The sequence below is a fragment of the Zingiber officinale genome, chromosome 8A (assembly GCF_018446385.1).
Source record: "Zingiber officinale cultivar Zhangliang chromosome 8A, Zo_v1.1, whole genome shotgun sequence".
NCBI classification, from domain to species: Eukaryota; Viridiplantae; Streptophyta; class Magnoliopsida; order Zingiberales; family Zingiberaceae; genus Zingiber; species Zingiber officinale.
Genome location: NC_056000.1, coordinates 8450021 through 8470112, shown reverse-complemented (window position 1 = coordinate 8470112; position 20092 = coordinate 8450021). Strand labels below are relative to the sequence as shown.

The following is a 20092-nucleotide window of genomic DNA, read 5'->3' as shown; positions in this document are numbered from 1 at the left end:
ATCAGAATCAAAGTTAGAAGAGAATGCCTGATTAGCCCTAAGGGCAAACCACCAGAGGAACGACGAAAGTTCCTCAGAAATGAGCATCAACGAAGGAGGATCTTCAGAAAAAAGCAACAATGAAGATGAAGCATCGGACCATAAGGTAAGTGAGGTACGAGCCTTACTTCCTGAAGAATCTTTTAAATTTATTAAAATGCTTTCCAAAAATATGCTAAAATTAGAAGATGAAAATGATAAGCTAAAATTAAATTTAGCAAATTCATGTCCTTTAGTAATGTTTGATAATTTGAAAATTAAAAATAAAAAATTGAAAGCACAAATAAAAAAATTGAAGAATAACTATGCATGTGAAAATTTAAATATTCTTCGAAATTTAAAATTTAAGAATTACGAAGGGCTTAATTCATATTTTAGATTTCACAAGGGTCAAATTAAAAAAATCTTTAGAAATCATATACCACGAAATTTTTTATTAATCCAGTAGAAAATAATTTATTTTTGATATTAAAATCATGCTTAGCTCAATAAAAACATGAAGATGAATTGAAATAATGTTATTTTTTTTTATTTTTTATTTTTTTGTAGTTTGTGTCAATGCAATAAAATGACAAAGTTGTACCATTCCAAATTGTAGACAAAATCTAAAATTAGGTAAATAATGGTGTTCTCTTTTTTTTCATCTACTTCCTTCTTTCCCCTCTAATTTTCTACCAACACCATATGTTGAAAATATGGATATGGTATATGGTACCAAAATGTTATCATTTAAAAAAAAGTCTAAAACTTTAGCACGAATTAAGATTTTGAACATTGAATCTTGAAGCTTTTTTATTTTGACAACATCATGGTAAATGATGTGTGATAGCTAGGTAGAGTTAGACTACCTGGTGGTTTGGTTGTGAAACCTTAAACCAAAGGACTGTTTACCCCACGTAGTAGTAGTTTGCCAACTAGCTCATTCTCATGCATCTATAGGTGAAGATGGAATCACTTAAACTCCAATCAACTAACTAGTCGACTAGAGCATATTAGTAGACTCCATAGTTAACTAAATGCAAGTGTTGATTTTATTCGAGCAACAATTGATTGGAGGCTTGAGTGGTTTCTTGGAGATGAAATTTAATCAATCGGTGACATAGTCGTTGGTTTTTAACTATAATATTTCTCCTTTTTTATAATAATTCAAGGTAACCAAACTAGATCCAAATAAGTGTTCATTATATAAACTCTTGGAGAGCTTTGGGCACAAGTGGTTATATGAAAAATACTCTAATTCAAAGGTCTCCAAGGTCTTAAGTTAAGGGCAAAATTTTCAACTCAAACTCTTGATAATCTCTTGTTATTCAGCTTAAATAATTCATTATGTTTGAAAGAGGAGAGTTTATTGTAAACAAATTTTAGTTGTGTAAGGATTGCCCATTGCTTTTTATCAAGAGGTGGCTATTAATGGATTTGGGGGTAATGGTCTATAACTATGTATGTATCTCATACAAAAGTCTAATAGGGAACAGCCTTAATGGCTATCCAACCTTAATTCACATAGTAGATCCTCCAAATGTGTATTCCTTCAATAATTTCTAGGCTTTGAACCACAAGATCTTTCATCTAGGGAGTCACACCCGACGTTTCCTTAGGACGGTGCGATGGTTGAGATATAGGATGTTACCACATGAGGTCTGGAGTTCGGCACATCCGAGCATTAATGGTGTGCACAATTTGGGTCTTCATGGTATCATAAGATACTTACTACATAGTATAAATTAGTGGTGTGCACAATTTGTGTCAAACATTAATGAAAATCCTTTGTTATGTTCAACTCTCATATGGGCAAGATCCATCATCAATCTTAATCATTATTAAGGTCATAATTTGTCATGAAGCTTAACCTTTACATGACGTAAAGGTTATTGTGAGACTTAACCCTTGTAAGATCTAAACTATTTTATCAAATATAGTCCTTTAGATATTAGAGTGAACCTAATCCTAGACGAACTCACCCTCCTAAGGATCAAAGAAAATATGTATTCGGACGTTTTATGTTCCTGAGGGTAGTAAACTAATGTTTGCTTGGACATTTTTCCATTACAATGTTTTTAACAAAGACAGTGTGTTATTGGTATAAAAGAGGGGCTCTTTAATTTGTCATTTTTATTTTATTTATAAAGTTCATATTTCTCCTTTTGATTTGCTATAGCCTTCTTGCACACCTTTGTCTCTTCTTATTCCCTAATGACTTTTTTAATTGGGATCTCTAGGGTTGATTTGATCCGTAATTGCTCATGTTTTTTTCCTTTTTTCTTTACTTACATAACCTTTGAGATTCCTCTCAAATCAATTGTAGTGGAGGCAATATTAAAGATCTCAATAAGTGTTTACATCTATTGTTGTGGATTAATAAAGGATTTTATAGTCAACAAGGACAACAACACTCATTTTGTGATAGGATTGCAAAAAGAAAAATACTCAATGAAGAGTTAAATAATAATTTTCCATGAGTAAATTTTTATGGGTCATTCCAATCGATCTTCTCTAGCTAGAGTGTTGAAATTCATCCTTAAAGGGAAAATTCTCTTTAATTCTAATGGAGAAGTTTATGGTTTAATTGACTTGTGTCTCCTAAGTGGAAAATATAAAAGTCTTTCTACAAATGCGTAAGAGAAAATCATTAAAAATGGAGTGGTTGTGTGAAAGAGTTGGCATATAGTCAAGTCAAATTATATTAAAAGAAAAACAAAGTAAGGGAAAGTTACATTTGTAAAATGAAGAGGATGGGTGTTATATTGGTGAGATTCAAATTTGTGTGATTGATTCACACCTCAAAACACATTTAACCATGGCTAAAAATATGTTTTTTTCTCCTTTTAAATAGACTACAATTATGTTTAATAAGATACAATTATAATTGGTTTAATGTTTTCTGTGTTGTTTGTAGGTTAATTTTCATCAAATTTTATTGAGTTGATAGCATGACCTAGTAATATTTATTTGGATCATACTTAGTTTTTTGCTACAATGTTATCTATGTTTCATGATACCTGCTACATCCTTATTTTAGTAGCTACAATATAGCTGCTATAACAATTTTAATTAAGTTTAATAATTTTAACTAAGTCGGTAAAAAGTATTATGATATGAAAGTACTTTATGCATAGTCATTTTGACTAAATTAAATTTAAAAAACATTTAATCGATTTATTTTAACATGTTATAGGAGCTATTGATATAATTGCTAAAATAGTGCTTGAATAAGGATATTTTCATAATGAAAAATATATCGAGGGCATTGTTTTGGTTTTTTTTGAAAAAAAATCCTTTTAACAGAATGATAATAAGGGTGTCCTTTTAATTAGTGCCCAAATTTATATAATCTTTATGACTATTTTTGAAAAATAAAATTAAAAATAATGAAATGAGTTTTAAAATAATTAAACTATCAAGGGATAAATAATTAACTTTTTTTTTCCATATTTATGTGTGAGTTTCATATCCGAAAGGGTTTTTTAAATTTAAAATAGATGCTCTGTCTTACTCTTTTATAATACTTGTCTTTAAAATTGTTTGGACCCCTTTACTACTTGTTGATTTAGATGTGATACTTGTGTTGTAGGTTATATATACCTCATACCCAATAACCACATGCTAACATATAATAAATTAGCATAATTGATAATAAAAATATTAATCTAGGTTAGTGTTTAAACTAATTTATCTCATGTAAAATGAGAGTATAATTAATATAGTGTAAAGATCTACAATAAAACAATCATTATTTTAAATAGAGAAAAAAATATTAAAATATGAACATGGGGGGTTATCCGCAATGAATATTTATTCACTAGTGAGGACTTTTGACTATATGTTAGATGACCTTATAAAACTTTAACAATACTATTGTAATATAATAACTAAATCTTTATCTCATTATATGAAGTCGACTATCAGAATCTTCCTATGTAATCGTGCTTGATTCCTCACTATATTATTATTTATATTTAAATAAATTTTATCTAATTTTATTATTATTAATAAAGTCTTTTTTGACTTCCTTTTTATCTATTAATGTTGAAATAGGTAACACTAAACCCGAAGCTATCGAACATGTCTCAAGGAAAATTTTCACCGACCGCTAGAGTAAATCAGAAAGCGCTCACGGAGGGAGGCCCAAAAGCCCAATATCTCATGGTTGTGTGCCCCATTTGGAGAAAAAATCTCTGTAAATACGTTGTAACTGGGGATTAAAATGTTCTATTAATGATGGCAAAAGGCGAATACGCTCACCCCCAGCGCCCCCGTCAACCCGTCCCAGGACCAACACGGAGGAGGAAAATCACGGGCAACTACTAATCTTTGGAATAGTGACTAACACATAAGGGAGGTTAAAATGTTCTATTAATGAATGTACTTGTCATGATCTCAGATCGCCTAATTATGACATTTATTAAACACCTAAGTATATACGCATACACACTTATACGTGCCTTTCAAAATTTTTCTCAATTAATAAAATTTTAATTTTCTTTCTAATGTTTTCATTAATTATCTTATATATTTTTATATATTTGCACATTTATCTTAACATCCTCATCTTTGTGACTTTCATCTTTTGCTCGTGTGCTTGCTTCATAGCTCAATATTTAGCTTCATATAGTATAGCGGGTCTAACTATCATTTGATAAAAAAACTCTTTAAGTTTTAGAGGTACCTTATGATCACAAAGAACATATAATGTCATCCTCAATTTTAACCATCCCAGTATATTCTATGTTAAACATTTCTATCAACCTTTTTAACCTTTTTGTAAAAATGATCATATATACCTAAACACTGGAGGAGCTTACATGGGCCGAGTGTGGGCAACAAAAAAAATATTTTTTAGATTTAGTTTAAGTATGCAAATACCGACTTTAAAGTAGAAGAGATGCTAGAGTGGGTTGACTATGATCCATATCATTAGATTGTTGCTCTCTTTCTTTGACTCTATCATGATGGTTGAGATTTAATTTTAGAAAAGGTTAATTATTGTTGTCAGCAACATTATATTGATGTTCTCAAAATGGACGATATGTTCACATGTTGGGCACCACAAGGTTGTTCCCATCATAATTCACCACAAGTGACAAATTTGCATCACTATCATGTTGATTTATCCTATGGTGTTATTGATATACAACTTTAAGAGTTAATGATTGTTTCTCAGATGTGGGTACAAAGTTACTCCTTTGTGTAGGTTGTTTGTGTCCACAAAACTCATTTTTGACTTTTGACAAGAAAAAATTGATGCAACTAGCTGAGTTTTATCCATAAGATTTCTCAAGATTTGATCTCTTTGTACTTGATGATCAACGAGAAATTTATATGTGTTATGCGTTCTAACAAGGCATTTCAAAGATTGAAAGACCTTGGTGATCTTTTAGAAAAGTTTGTTGTGTCAAAGAAAAGTATAGTGTACTTGTTATTTTATAAGCTTTTGACATTGACATTAATTCTACTGGTTGCGACTGCAACTATAAAGAGTATTTTTTGTCATGAAAATTATGAAAGGTTGTGTAATCGAATGAGTGATGATTAGATGAATGATAGGTTTATTGTTTATGTAGAGAAAGATATATTTCTAATAATTAATAATGAAATTATTGTACAAAGGTTTCAAAATATGAAGATTTGAAGAAAAAAATAATTGTAGGTAGTTATTTTGTGATGTTTTATTATTATAAAATTTTATATTATTTTTTCTTTATTAATTATATTATATTATTGCCTATACTAAATCAAGATCCTAGCTCTGCTTCTATACCTAAATCTCTCACTTATAGGTAACTTATCATCTCCTAATTTAATATTTATTTTGTTACGTTTAATACTGCTAAACTTAAATTTTATATATTTTATCTTTGCTCTATTAAGCCTAAAGCCATTTACTTTCAATGTTTCTTATCAAAATTCGAGTTTAACATTTACTCCTTCACATGTCTCATCAAAATAATATCATCTATAAATAACATGTTGTTGGTGCAATCGACTCCTGATCAAGGTTAACCAAATTGACCAAGCTCGAGTTGACTCGAGTTGGGGTTTTGATATTTGATCAATATGTTAGTTGGTCGAGACATCAAGTAGGTCAAGGTTGACTGAATACTTGACAATCGACCAATATATTAGTTGGTTGAGAAAGAGTCAAGTATGTTAAAGTTAATCGGATACTTGATAAAATGGAAAGTCCAAGTGGATCACGGTTTCCTGATACTGGGTGATGGAAAGTCCAAAATGGAGTTAGCACCAGAAGAAAGTCCAAGTGGATTATGGTTGACCAGACATTTAACGGTCAAACATCCAACAAGAAGTTGGCGTGACACGTGAAGTCCTGGTAGGTTAAAGTTGACCAGATGTTAGACAACGAATAAGTTTCAGCAGGTCAAGGTTGACCCAAAGTTAGGCAATGAGAAAGTCCCGACAAGTCAAGATTGACTGAATTTTAGACAATCAGGAAGTCTCGACAAGTCAAAATTTACTAGATATTAGGCAACAACAAGTCTCGGCAGGTCAAGGTTGACCAGATATTGGGCAAAGGAAGTCCTAATAGTTTGAGGTCAAGTGGATACTGGACAAGATGAGAATTCGGTTTTGATAAGGCTAAAATAGGAGCATTGGTCGATTGATAAGGTGTATCGATCGACTAATGGATGTTAAACTCTCAAAACCTCAAAAATGTTGTTGCAGTACTACTATAGTAATAGTGAATATTTTACTACAATACAATCGACTAATCGATGGCTTCAAAAATCGACCAAAAGCTTTATAATTTGACTGTTCAACTCGATTGATGTCATCAATCAACTGATGGTTGATATCAATTCACTGATAGCTTTAGAAATCGAATAGAGGGAAGTCGATTCGACCGTTTTACTCAACTGATTACATCAATCGACTGATAGTTGATATCAGTTGACTGATGTCGATCAGGAGTTGAACATAAGTAGGTTAATTCAATTGTGAGATTTGATTGATTGATATCGATCTATTGATCGGATGAATCAGTCGATTGATGTTCAAATAATCGACAAAATTAGATAGATTTTAGAAGGTTCAAAGGTCGTTCAATGGCAAGAACAGTGTCAGAGACCATATCAATCAATTGATGGGTAAAAGTGATAAGCGGAAATTAGCCTCGACCTAAAGGCTTAAAAAGAGGGATTTTGAGAAAATTTTCACGGCCGGCTCTTAGAAGTTTGAGAATGAAGTGTTGCTACATTTCCAACCAACAAGAGACAAATCCAAAGCGGCAAACAACAATCTAAAGCAAAGTTCACTTGTAAAGTTGTAGCTTTCATTTGTGTTTGTGTATTTGTCTTGTATTTCATTTTTGTGTTGCTTTGTAATAACCGGTGTTGTAAGAACCTTCTCTTCCTCCAGAAGGTTTTCGAGAAGGAAAAGGTTTAGTGGAGATAGATCGTTAGAACTAGAGCTTGGATTAGTCACCTTAAAAGGTGAATACAAAGTAAAACCAATGTGTTCTGTATGTGACGTCAAGTTTGATTCAAGTATTCTGCTGCACATACAAATGACGAGACCACAATCAAGATAAAGTGATCAAAGTTATTCACCCCCTCTAACTTGCACATGTCCTAACACATGCATAGAGTCGTCAATTTGGATTTGACCTATTGGGTTGACCCACCCTACCAAACAATTTAAGCGGATTGGATTAAAATTTCATCAACCCAAACCAATCACGGGCCAACCTACGCAGGTCGCGCTTGGGTTAGGCCGCGGGATGAGACATACATGTAAGCTAAGTTTTATGTCAATTTATTATCTTTCTTTGTTATAATTTTAAAATAAAAATAATATTTTTTATAAAATAGTACTCGTTTGTATCCATTTACATTTAAAGATCATATTTTGAATATATTTAATTGATGAAATCTTTCCGAAGTAAAATGTTGAAGATATAAAATCTTTTTAAAATTTTTAAATATTTGTGATGGACTCGCGGGTTGGCCCGTCTAACTCACAACCCGTCTTGGATTGGGTTGAGTTGGAGATTTTCCAACCCGCCAAGATGACGGGTTAGTCCACCTCGCCCAACCAAATGGTTAGCCTACCATGAGCCGACATTCCTTACCAGGTTGGTCCATCTTATAGTTCTACATATTCATGATAATGTATCTTAGATAAGTTCAGTTAATTCATCTATGACTAGTATTAAAAAAAATATTGATTTATAGTAACTCTATTTTTATAAAAAAAATACTTTAGTTAATCTATTTGGAGTTTTTATTCTTATGATTACATCATTATATATATTTTTAATTATTTGAATATATACTAGGCTACTATCTTATTTTTTTTTAGAATTCATTCACATAATTTTTTTCAGAATTCTGTGTTGTCAATGAATGCATATATAAGTTTTGCTTTTTTTTTCAATAATTATACTCTATTAGGACTGTTTGAATAAAATATAGAAAAATATTAAAAAGTGCAAATTTTGACACTAGACTTATATTAAAGTATCTGACAGCCAATAGGAGCGTGTCATAATGAGGGGTCGCATACAGAGTGTTTATTTGTGCAAAAATACTATATTATTGTAAATCATCATTTATGATTTTTAGCTAATACGTGAAATGATATTATTATAGTTTAAGGGCATTGACTTTAACTATTTATTTTTGGTAAAAATAAAAAAAAAACACCTCAAATTATACAAATTATTAAAATGACGCCACTTTCTTACAAAAATAAAATTAAAAGGCACCCAAGTAGATATTTTATCCTTAGAATACTCTTCATCCAATATTATTGTAGCAGCTATTGATAATTACTATAACGTCAAATGATTATAATGTTATTCCTTACTTCCAATGATATTCTAATATCTATGACTAACCATTACAATTTGTAGAAGCTAGTAAGTATTATAACTATTTTAAAGTAATTTTTATTAATTTAAAGTAATTTTGATAAAATTTAAATAGTTTTTGATTAAGTTGATAAAGAGTATTTTAATATAATAGAATCAAAGTTTAGGATTAGAGTTTAAAGTTTTAAGGTTTAATGTTTAAGTACAAATGTGTAACAACTATAGGTAGCTATTACAATGTGTAGAATATACTCAGTAACTGCTATAGCATATAGAAGTTACTTAGTAGTTGTTGCAATATGAAAAATCAATTATTTCACTTTAATCAAAATTGCTACAAACAAATTGTTATTATATTAAAATACTTTTTATCAATTTGATTAAAATTATTTAAACTCATCAAAATCATTTTAAATTAGTTAAAATCACTTTAAAATCAGCTGTAGCTAAATTTTAAATCATAAACACTAAATTCCAAATTTTAAAATTTTAAACCCTAAATCATAAAGTTTAAACATTATTATATCACAATATTATTTACCAATTTAGTTGAAATTATTTAAACTTTATCAAAATTATTTTGAATGGATTAAAATCACTTGAAAATAATTGAAGCAACTAGTAGGTACCTACTACAAAGTATAAAAGACACTAAGTAGTTACTACAATGCTACAATAATAATATATTAAGTATTACATATTGTAATAATTATCGAGTGGTTTCTACACGTTCTAGCAATTAGTCATGGCTGTTATAATAACATTGGAAGTAAGTGTATTATAGGGATAAAATATTTGGTGGGCCACCCTTTTGATTTTTTCTCGAAAAGGGACCCTCTTTTGATGATTTGCATAATTAGAATGTTCTTCTAATTTTTGCCCTTTACTTTTTAAGATTTATTGATTATAATTTTATTAGAGATATAGTATTGTTGATAGCTTTATTGAATAAAAACTGATAACTAGAAATTATTTTAAATTATTGACAATAGTCGGGGTTCTTTTTATAATTAGACTTCATTCAACTTCACTCTTCAATTTGACTTGAAGGGAAGACATCTGATGACAGTCGGGTTTCTTCTTTTTATAATCAGACTTCATTCGGCTTCACTTTTCAATCTGACTTGAAGGAGAGATATCTGATGATAGTTGAGATTCTTCTTTTTATAATCAAACTTCATTCGACTTCATTCTTCAATCTAACTTGAAGGGAGGACATCTGATGGTAAGCAGACTCACTCGAGGAGTGTTAGAGACTAACCAGACAATATTCTTGTTAAACCAGCAGGGCAATATTTATATAGGTTAGTCAGACACTATTCTTATTAAGGTCAGTACGACAATATTCAGATAGGCCAGCCGGACAATATTTGTATTAAGCTAGCCACGCAATATTCCTGTTAAGCTAGCAGAGCAATATTCATATAGACCAGCCGAGCAATATTTGTATTAAGCTAGCCAGACAATATTCTTGTTAAGTCAGCAGAGCAATATTCATATAGGTCAGTCAGACAATATTTCATATAGATTAGCCAGGCAATATTCTTGTTAAGCTAGAGCAATATTCATATGAGCCAACTGGACAATATTCGTATTAAGTCAGTGGGGTAGTATTCTCATTAAGGCCAACAAGATAGAATTCTTATTAAGGGCAGTAGGACAATATTCTTCTTAAGCCTTCGGGCAACATTCTTTACAAACCATCTGAGCAATATCCTTAGTGTTCCGCAGATTCTCATTATGCCTCCGGCAATATTCTTTATGAACCATCTAGGTAATACTCTTTATGAATTGATCGGGCAATCTCCTTTATGAATCCCAGAGTAGCATCTTTCAAGACATGTCGAATAATATCATTCGGTCGGTCAAATAATAAGAGGGCAATAACCTATGATCCTCTAGGACAATACCATTAAGATGATGCCTCTTTATTAATCCTTTGATTATCACCACAAGACGGTCATCAAAGGAAAGGATGCTAGAAGCAATTCCCTCGATCCCTTGCTTAGAATACATGGCGATCAACGAACAAGGAAAAGATGCAGAGTGTCAGAAGGGGTGTCTCTGAAACTTCTTCATCTTGTGTGGCAGTCACGGATAGGTCGTCCGATAATGAATCATCAGAACTACATTTTCACCGACATTGGTGGGAAGAATGAAAGGGGCACGAAGGAAGATGACATGAAGATTCCCTTTTTGGTGGCTATATAAGCATCAGTAATCGTAATCCCAAGGTACGAGAGTTTTCTTCTTCTAACAAGCGGAGGCAACTCCTTTCTCTAAAAATCCTCCCCCTCCCTCTTCTATTATTTTGCTCTTATTTTCTTGATTGATGACTGACTTGAGCGTCAAAGAGTCACACCAGAGGAGTCGGCCCGACTCTAACTAGTGTTATCCTCTCAGATTCCATCATCCTCTCGAATGAAGAAGGTTGTGGAGGAGGAGGAGCCCCAACAGATGGAAAAAAAGGAGACATCAATCGTGATAAAAGATAATAATAATAGTTGTAAATCTAAATATTAATAAAAATATTAGAAGGAAAAATAATTGATTATATACATGTAAAGATGCAAAAAAAAAAAAAAAATAACGATTAAAGTTTAAATTGAAATTACAATTTAGCTAATTTTTTTTTATATCTTGATTAAGATTAAATTCATACATACCCTTCTTAAATACTAATTTTACATTTTTATGCTCACATCATGGATATTTTTTAGCCTCTAGGTTATATTTTTCTTTTAGATCTATGCATAGGTCCAACGAAGTTTTTTCAAAAATATGTACATAGTTAGTTTAGTTAATTATCTATTTATATATATTCTTGTTTTGACACCATGGTGGTTTTGGTAGAACCTTTGCCGACGTAAATATATTAGACACGACATATGTCCTGGATTAGAGGCAAGGTCTCAAACCACATTAAATAAACGTGTTAAAATTATTTGTATTTGTGTTATTATCATTTTTGTTGAATCTATACCTATCATTAGCAGCCAAACATACACAAACATACTCATTCCACTAATAAGTTTGCATTGGGTTTATGTTTTTACAAGAGAATTTTATTTTAAGGTTTCAGCTATTCGTCCTCTCCCTCGCCTCATCCAAATCGTCTATCTGATACTGACCCGTCATACTATCTTGAAGGCCATAGGATATTGCTTGCTTATTTAAGGATCGACAAACGACTAACTAGAAGGGAAGGGTGTGAAAGGGGAACACCTATGAATTGTAATTCTCACACAATACAAAAACAATTTAAAGAGTTAATATCTCAAAGTTTCTCATCTGTGTTCTATTGTTGGTAAAGTGTAGACACAAAGGAAATATTATAGAAACAAGTGCAATGCTAAAATACAATATTTAACATGGTTAGAAGACCTCACTCCTAATCCACGAGCTACAAATACAGTCATTGCCTCAATCCTCAGAGCTTGAATTAAAGCTTTCAACTTTGATCCAAACCCTTGAAGACCTTTGAGCACCGTTAACACTTGATTTGAGGAGTTTTATGAATCTCTTTGTGCAACCTTTTAGGCTTGAAACTCCCTAATAGGTTTTAAATTAGCTCTTCAAGTGCCTTTAGTTGATTGAAATACCCTTCGGCCGATTGATCAGGTTAATATTATCACTAGAAATCAACAACTATACCCCATGTGACTGCTTAAGCCTTCACTGGTTTAGAAGCCATCAACTATTACTCAAATAAAAATATTTTATTCATTAAACCCTTGCATTCAACTGGCTTCCCTAGTCAACTAATATAGTCTAATCGATTGAAAGCACATCTAATCAACTGAATTTAGTTGATTGTCCCTTCTTCACTTGACTTTCAACACACGGTAAGTCTAAACAAAGTCCTGAGGCTAATCCAAGTTTGATAAATACCACTTGGGATAGGTAATCCCTTGATAAAAGGGTTCATAATAAACCATTAAGTAGTGTACCTCTACATAACTAAATACATCATTTACAAAACCTCAAAAATATAATTCACTCTCTTGATCTCTAACATCTTATATCTCTAGATCTTCAATGACCCTGATGCTTAATGTCATCTAATCCTCTATGCCTAGGAGTCCGCCTTGTCCTAGGTCATCAAGCTATTGATCTAATGATCTCTACAATCCCAATTGCAATCAATCAATGTTTCATGCTCAAATTGTGCTAGGTTTATGGTCTATTCAATGCACAAAGCTCTTGATCTCACTTTATACCATTTATCCTCCATGCTAACTATAAGTCCACCTCATACCAACCCGTAGATCCATTCAACAAAAAACTAATTTCAGTGCATTGAGTTAACTAGCTGATGTCAAATCCCTACACACTTAATGCACATATCAACCTAACTTAAATCCTACAGTCAAACATATCAAAATAATCTCTCTTGTTTTTACACATTGAAGCATTGTTTCTTCCAACAACTTAAGACATTTTAAAAAGTATACTTCCATCACAATGCTTATAAGAGGGAAAGTTTTTGTGTAGTTGTTGTAAAGGGAGGTCACTTGTGATTATGCTTATAAAAATAAATCTTTCTCCACTTGATATCCTCTATCCATCTTGATACAACTTTTGCCTCTTTTTTCCTTTTAAAACTCCTTTAATTAGGATCTTTGGGATGGATAGATGCATGATTTCTTCAATATTTTTGGCTTTCACAATCTATGAGGCCCGTTGACTACTCTCTTAAATAATAATTTTCTTTCACTATGAACTTTCTTCTTCAATCGAATTATTATCTCATACTTTTAACTCTGTGAAAGCATTTGCAAGTAGTGGTTGCAATAAAGATGTCAATATATAGGCGTTTGCAGTACCTAGTGTTATTGAAGAGTCAAAGAAGGGCAACATCACTCATTTTGTGATGGGAATTGCACAGATTGTCATTAGTTTAAGCCTCATCTGATCCAAAGAGAATTTATAAAATTCAACTCTTGGTAGGAATTAAAGGGCATTTGAAACATAATTCTTGAAAGGGCTAGAGGCTGTTGCCAAGCTAACCTTTGTAAGGAATAAAAATAAATATCATCTTGAACCTCCCAAAGGGTGGGTCTAAACTGATATCTTTTTAATGTCTTACCCTCCTTAGGACCACAAGCTAATACTCGTTTAGACATCCTGAAAGGACTATAGAGTCAGTATAAAGAGAAGGAACTGTCACTTATGATCTTATGTATAAAGTTTAATCTTCCTCCTTTTGATTTCCTACAGTCTCTTTTCTACAACCTTTGATTCTTATAAACCCTTTATGGGTCATTTAACTAAGCTAACTTGATGCACAATCCCATAGCTATTTTCCCCCAAAAATTCCTTCAACATATTTTTATATTTTAAAAATAAGTCTATTAATTGGATACTAATACAGAAAAAATATTAACAATTTATTATATTTATTTTTATAATTGTTTTATGAAACTAATAAACCATTATTAATGTTTGAAGAAGCCAAAAAAAAAATGATATTGATCTACAAACTTATTAAAGAGTTTCTAACTTGACATAAAGCAACATGTAGGCAGAAGTATTTATTTATAAAAAATCATATAATATATTTCGATTTAACATGGCACGAACAAAATATAAAAGGGGCGATGGGCTAACCTTGCGCACCTTACGCTTCCGCTCCCGCTCCGCCGACACGGACGAAGACGGCGTCGACCTCTGGCTAGATCCCGCCACCATCGCCCGCTTCCCTTCCGCTACCGCAGCTAGTGGCGTCAGGTCCGAGGCCTCCGCCAGCGGCTGATCCTGCAGCGTCGCTTCGCCCTGGTCCTCGATTACCGAGCCGCTCAGCCACGCAGCCATCTCGTCCGCCTCCATGAACTGGGGATCAGTCGCGTCCAACGGAGAATCTACAGCTGCATCAGGGCCGTCGGTTTGGAGATCCCAGATCAGCTTCATCAAGTCGTCATCGTGCCTTAATTGAATCGAGACATCAATAGCCATAACCGACCGAAACCGCGCGATTAATTAAAAATTGAAATCAAAGAGCGGCTCTAAGGCGGCGAGAAGCCCCACCAGGCGGGCTCTGTGCGGCGGAGACCGGCATCGGCGTAGTACTGATTCAGCTGCTCGCAGTCAGTAACGTTGGGATCCATCCTTTGAAGAATCTGGAAACGGTGGTAGTAGAGAGGATTGCGGCAACGGAGCCTCACCGAAATATATATAGACAGAACCGATTTTAAAAACTAGCTAGGAAAGATTAACGACGAACAGGATAATGCTGATTTATTGTCGTCGTCGTCTTCCTTCTGCATTTTTAATTCTTTGGAAACAGGAACAGCCAGCAGACGAAGAGTGCTGTTTTTGTGTTTGTTTTCGGAGGGAAGGATTCGCATGAGCAAAAAGGACTGGGCAGAGGGATCCAGAATCGCCTTCTCGGGACCATTCTCGTGTTAAATTGAAAGAGCAGCAAGTTTATTGCGCCGTTCGGACAGGACATAGTTTCCTTAACTAAGATCTAAGAACACTACATGGCTTCGAGTCAAACAAGCATCGATTCGCTCGCTGGAATAGCACTCATGCTCCCTGATGTCACGCAGCTTTAGGCGCTTCTGTCCAACGACGTAAGCGAAATACCAAGGATTTCACCTTGTCAAATCATGACGTATACTTCTACCAACGTTGGTAAAAACGAACGAACCAAGGAACGATTAGGATGAAACAATCGGCTGGGTTCGTTTAAATGCGATGTGATGCCACAATGTTAAGTTTTTTTTTTTTTACCCCTTTTGGTTACTTTAACAAAATAAGGAAGAAATAAATTGTAAAATGGCATGTGAAAAAAAACACTTACTGCGTTTGAGATTTTTAGGATGAGGTTGAAATAAAAAATAAAAAACTGGACGGGCGCAGTGAAATTTTGAAGATAATCTAGAAAATTGAACCGTCAGAGACAAAAAAAAAAAAAAAAGAGTGAGTTAAAAGATTACAGGTGTAAAATAAAAATATAATAACAGTTAACATTGAGAATTTTCTAACGGGCAAATAACTAATTAGCATGACATTTATCTAATCCGTCAAAAATACTCTGAAATTACAACAATTAGAGCTCGAATAATTGTTGTGCAACTTATTCTTGTCTAAGTAAACAGATTAGGGCGAGAGGCCTTGAAGGTGGTCTTCAACTTTCTGGTGGGAGGCCTGACTTTCTTGAAGACGAGAGGGAACTTGATCTTGGAGTCATGGAATTGCTTGGTGCTTTCACGTTTGCATAGCTTGGAAGGGATGGTAGCCGTCTTTATGATCTGAATGCCGTGGTACCTCACGCGGTGGCGGGATGCCATTTCATCATACATCTGCTCAACAGCACCGTTCAGTGTGATGTCCCTGTACTCCTTGTACATGTTATGGTAACCTGTTCTGCTTTGGTAACGCAGCCAGATACCGTAGTTCTTGATCTTTGTTGGCTTCCTCTCAAAAATCTGCCAAAACAGCAGTTCCCATAAGTTTCGATATCCTAGATGAATATAGAATGTGTCATAAGAAGCCAGAACTTAAAAAAAAAAAATTGATGGCTACAACCAGAATTTCCTAGATATAATCTGCTCTATAGTTCAATGAGCAGATTGATGGAATCACATATTAAAAATACAGTGTTCTGAAAAATAAAGCACTACCAATTACAGTGTTTCAAGAAATTACAGTGTTATGAGCAAATTATATAGTTCATATTTTCCACCTTATTTTATTAAAGGAGAAAGTACTAATTTCTGCGTTCATCATAATGTGCTAAATTTCCATCAATCCATGGTTAGCTGTGCCAATGCATTGATATACCGCCTTTGTATATCTTTGTTTCAGTTAGCAGAATCAACTCCTTGGTTAACTTATTATACTTAAAACAACGATTCCTTTTAACTATGCCCTTAGTCATCGCACCAAAAGTCACAAAACTAGAATAAATATGATTGACAAAGGGATACAAAATTCATATGAATGATAAATGGACAGCACAAAGGGAACAAAGAATGAAGCTAGTAAATAAACCTCGTTGATAGAAAGAACTTGACCATTGCTCTTCTTCACTTTTTTCAACTTCCTTAAGAAGTACCTGAAATTCTCACAAAAAAAAAAAAGGATGGAGAACTAAAATTATCAACAATGTCCAGTAGGATTGCTCAAGGGCGGATAGAATTACGGAAAAATCTACGAGAAACTACCAGAACTTAGATTTGGCTCGGACGTCATTGGTAGCCCACAGCTTCATACGGTAGATCTTTGGGTGTGGCTCCCCCTCTGTCGGAAGGGCTCGACCCACCACCTGGTACTGATGAAACTGCCACCATCCAAAACACGAACAAATTAAAATTCTTGATATTGCACTAAAACATAATTGAATACTTCAAAAAGATCAATAATTAAATATAAGAAAAGAAAAGAAAATGCCCTTGCAAGATTTCCGACGAACGACGACAAAAAAACGAAAAATACTAGGATGAAGGAAGATCTGAATAATCCAGTAGAAAATATAATAAAATCACGCTTTACAGACGTGCTCTGTAAAAAAAAAAAACAATGAGTTCGATGGGGCGAAGTGCCGTGAACTTACCCTAAATTTGACCATCGCTTCTGCCGCCTGCCTACAACGCCGCACTGCGCAACCCTCGGGAAGCCGTTTTTGGATGCTCAGATATGAATTCATATAATGCCAGAGACAATTTCGGCCGCCGAAAACCCTAGATCCAAGCCTTCGTTCTTATTTGACACCAACTTGCGTTAAAATTACGAACTCGCCACTAAGCTAGTCAACTAAGTCCAATTCTGTTCGATCACGCTCGACTTTGTGATGAGTTCCCTTCCAATTTAACGAGCCAGATATTATCAAACATACGCGTATAAATACAAGCTCCAATCCCTTGAAGATTCAAAGGATTAGCGGCCAAAGTATTTGATCCAGAATCAAATGCATCCGTGCCCATTGAAATATTAGATGCATTGTGATTGAATTGACCAATCAAATTAGTAGGCTCTGTTTAACTAAGAAATTAAAACAATTGTATACCCTCAAAAGTTGTTCACAAAAAATCTATCCTACAATCATAATTGGCAAAGATTTGATATTGTCCTTCTGTGGCAAAGGTGATAATTCTCATCTCGGCTCCTCTAAGACCGGCCTAAGTATATTGAAGGGAATAAATTATAAGATATTTGGTCAGCCAAGTAGCCTCCTAAGTAAGAGGATCTAGCACAGGATAAATCTCACAATTTGAACCCAAAATCTATTGGGGTAACTCCTTGCCCGAGTATCAACTCGGTTACGCACGTGAGGTAAGATTTGATGTTATCCATGTAGTTATATGATATGGAAGTACCCTAAACCTCCACCGCTACCAAGAAAGTCAAGGGTCAAGTTGAGATAAAGGTTAAAGTCAAGATAGGTTAATAGGATCACCCCCACTTGGCCTACCTAAGACGAGATGTTTCATTGTTTGGCTCAGTTGCTTCGAGACGAGAGGCTTTTCCATTCCCACTTAGCCCCCCACCGATTAGACGTCCGATTCGGTTCCTTCGACTGAATGCTCTGTTCATTTTCGTTCATCCCCTTTAATTGGACGCCCAGTTCAATCTCTCCAACTGGATGCTATGTTCGGTCCCTCTAATTGCACGTTCTATTCGGACCCTCTAACTGGATGCCTTGTTCGGCCCCTCGGACTGGACGCTCTGCTCATTACTGCTCGCCCCAATTGATCAGACTCCCCGTTTGATCCCTCCAACAGAACACACTGCTCATTCTAGCCGATCCAACACTCCTCCACTTAACATGTCTTACTCTTTGACCCAACTATCTCAATATCATGTGGGCTGACATATCAAATGTGATAACATGTGGGCTGACGTAACATGTGGGCTAGTATAGTATATTAGTATGTGGGATGTTACGCGAATTGTCAAAACACGTGGAGCAGTTTGGTCAACATAATGCGCGATCTTCTACAGTTCAAAATTCAAAAACTGGGCGACATAACTTTCTAATACGATGATGTAATATTTTCTCTACCGAAGTGTGATATCTTATTAATTAATACCTGGAGAGATATAATTTCTTTTTTTTCGCATTGTGAATATAAAAGAAGCCCACTTTCGTGGATAAAGGCACATACACACGCACACATACTCACAAACCATTAGCACTTCTCGTTTATTGTTAGTCTTCTCCACCTTCCCAATCAGAAACTTATTTAAACATCGAAGTGACTAAATCAGGACGTCTCTCGACCTCCATTTTAATTCTCTTTCTCTCTTTCTCCAGCCTCACATGTGGATAAAGGTCATTCACTCATCCAGCATCCTCGTTAATCCGTCCTTAGGTAATATGGGAGAGATAAATTACAGATGACTATTAATCATTAATATAAATGATCAAATTATAAGGAAAGATATATTCTAATGCATCGAATTTAGATCTCAAAATTTCAAAATTTCATACGATAAGATCTCATATCTCATCGCACCGCACCTTTCCGAGAGGGCTCTTTCTCCAACCTCACAGGCATTGCAGACAGACGTCCTTCTCTCATTATTCGGCGAATGTGTCAATATGATTTATATCGAAGACAGCTCGTTGATGATTTTGGCCGTCTCAAAGAGGAACAATATACATGGGCACCATTGACGCAAAGTCCTCGCACTTGACTCTGGAGAGAGCTTGGGAAAAAAAACTTTCTTAAAAAATGTATCCCCAAATTTCCATTTCACGCTAGTTAAACTGCACTCGTCAGTCTCTATCATGTTTACTATGTCACCTCAAACTCCTCTAAAATGCCGAGTTCATTTCAAACAAGGATCAAATCCATCAACTTGGTGGTTCATCACAAAGTGGTTGAGATGAGCCCTTCACGCTGAATTCTCAGTGAGCTAAATCCATAGCCTTTTTCTTCCTTTTCTTCTATCGCTAATTAAAGTGGCTCTAGCTGAGAAGGATCATGAGACGCGCCACCTTTACCACGACTTCCCACCCTAAATGAGCTCACGCTGCTCAAAAACCTTCGGCTCGAATCCAAGAAAAACGTGACCCAATTCCAATTCCAATTCCAACTCCAACCAGCTCAGGCTTTTCAAATTGATGCATTAAAGGATCCACAAGGATGGGCGCTCCAAGGATTTCGTAAGTGTGCTTCGTTGCGTGTGGAAGCTTGGCGAAGAAGTCTCGGGAGCAGACCTTTTGCTTTGCTTAGAATGGAGAGAAGTCTGAGACCTTCCTGCGACGGCAACAAC

At 34.3% G+C, this 20092-nt stretch overlaps 1 protein-coding gene across 1 annotated transcript; it reads right to left on the bottom strand.

Annotated features, from left to right (window-relative positions):
- Positions 1 to 15791: 15791 nt before the first annotated feature.
- On the bottom strand, positions 15792 to 17580 carry LOC122012900 (60S ribosomal protein L18a-like). The gene is made up of 4 exons (XM_042569566.1): positions 17427 to 17580; positions 17038 to 17153; positions 16865 to 16928; positions 15792 to 16299 (listed from the first exon to the last, which is right to left on the bottom strand). Exons 1-4 carry the CDS (start codon positions 17517 to 17519, stop codon positions 15958 to 15960), a joined length of 615 nt encoding a protein of 204 aa, XP_042425500.1. The 5' UTR covers positions 17520 to 17580; the 3' UTR covers positions 15792 to 15957.
- Between the last annotated feature and the right edge of the window lie 2512 nt (positions 17581 to 20092).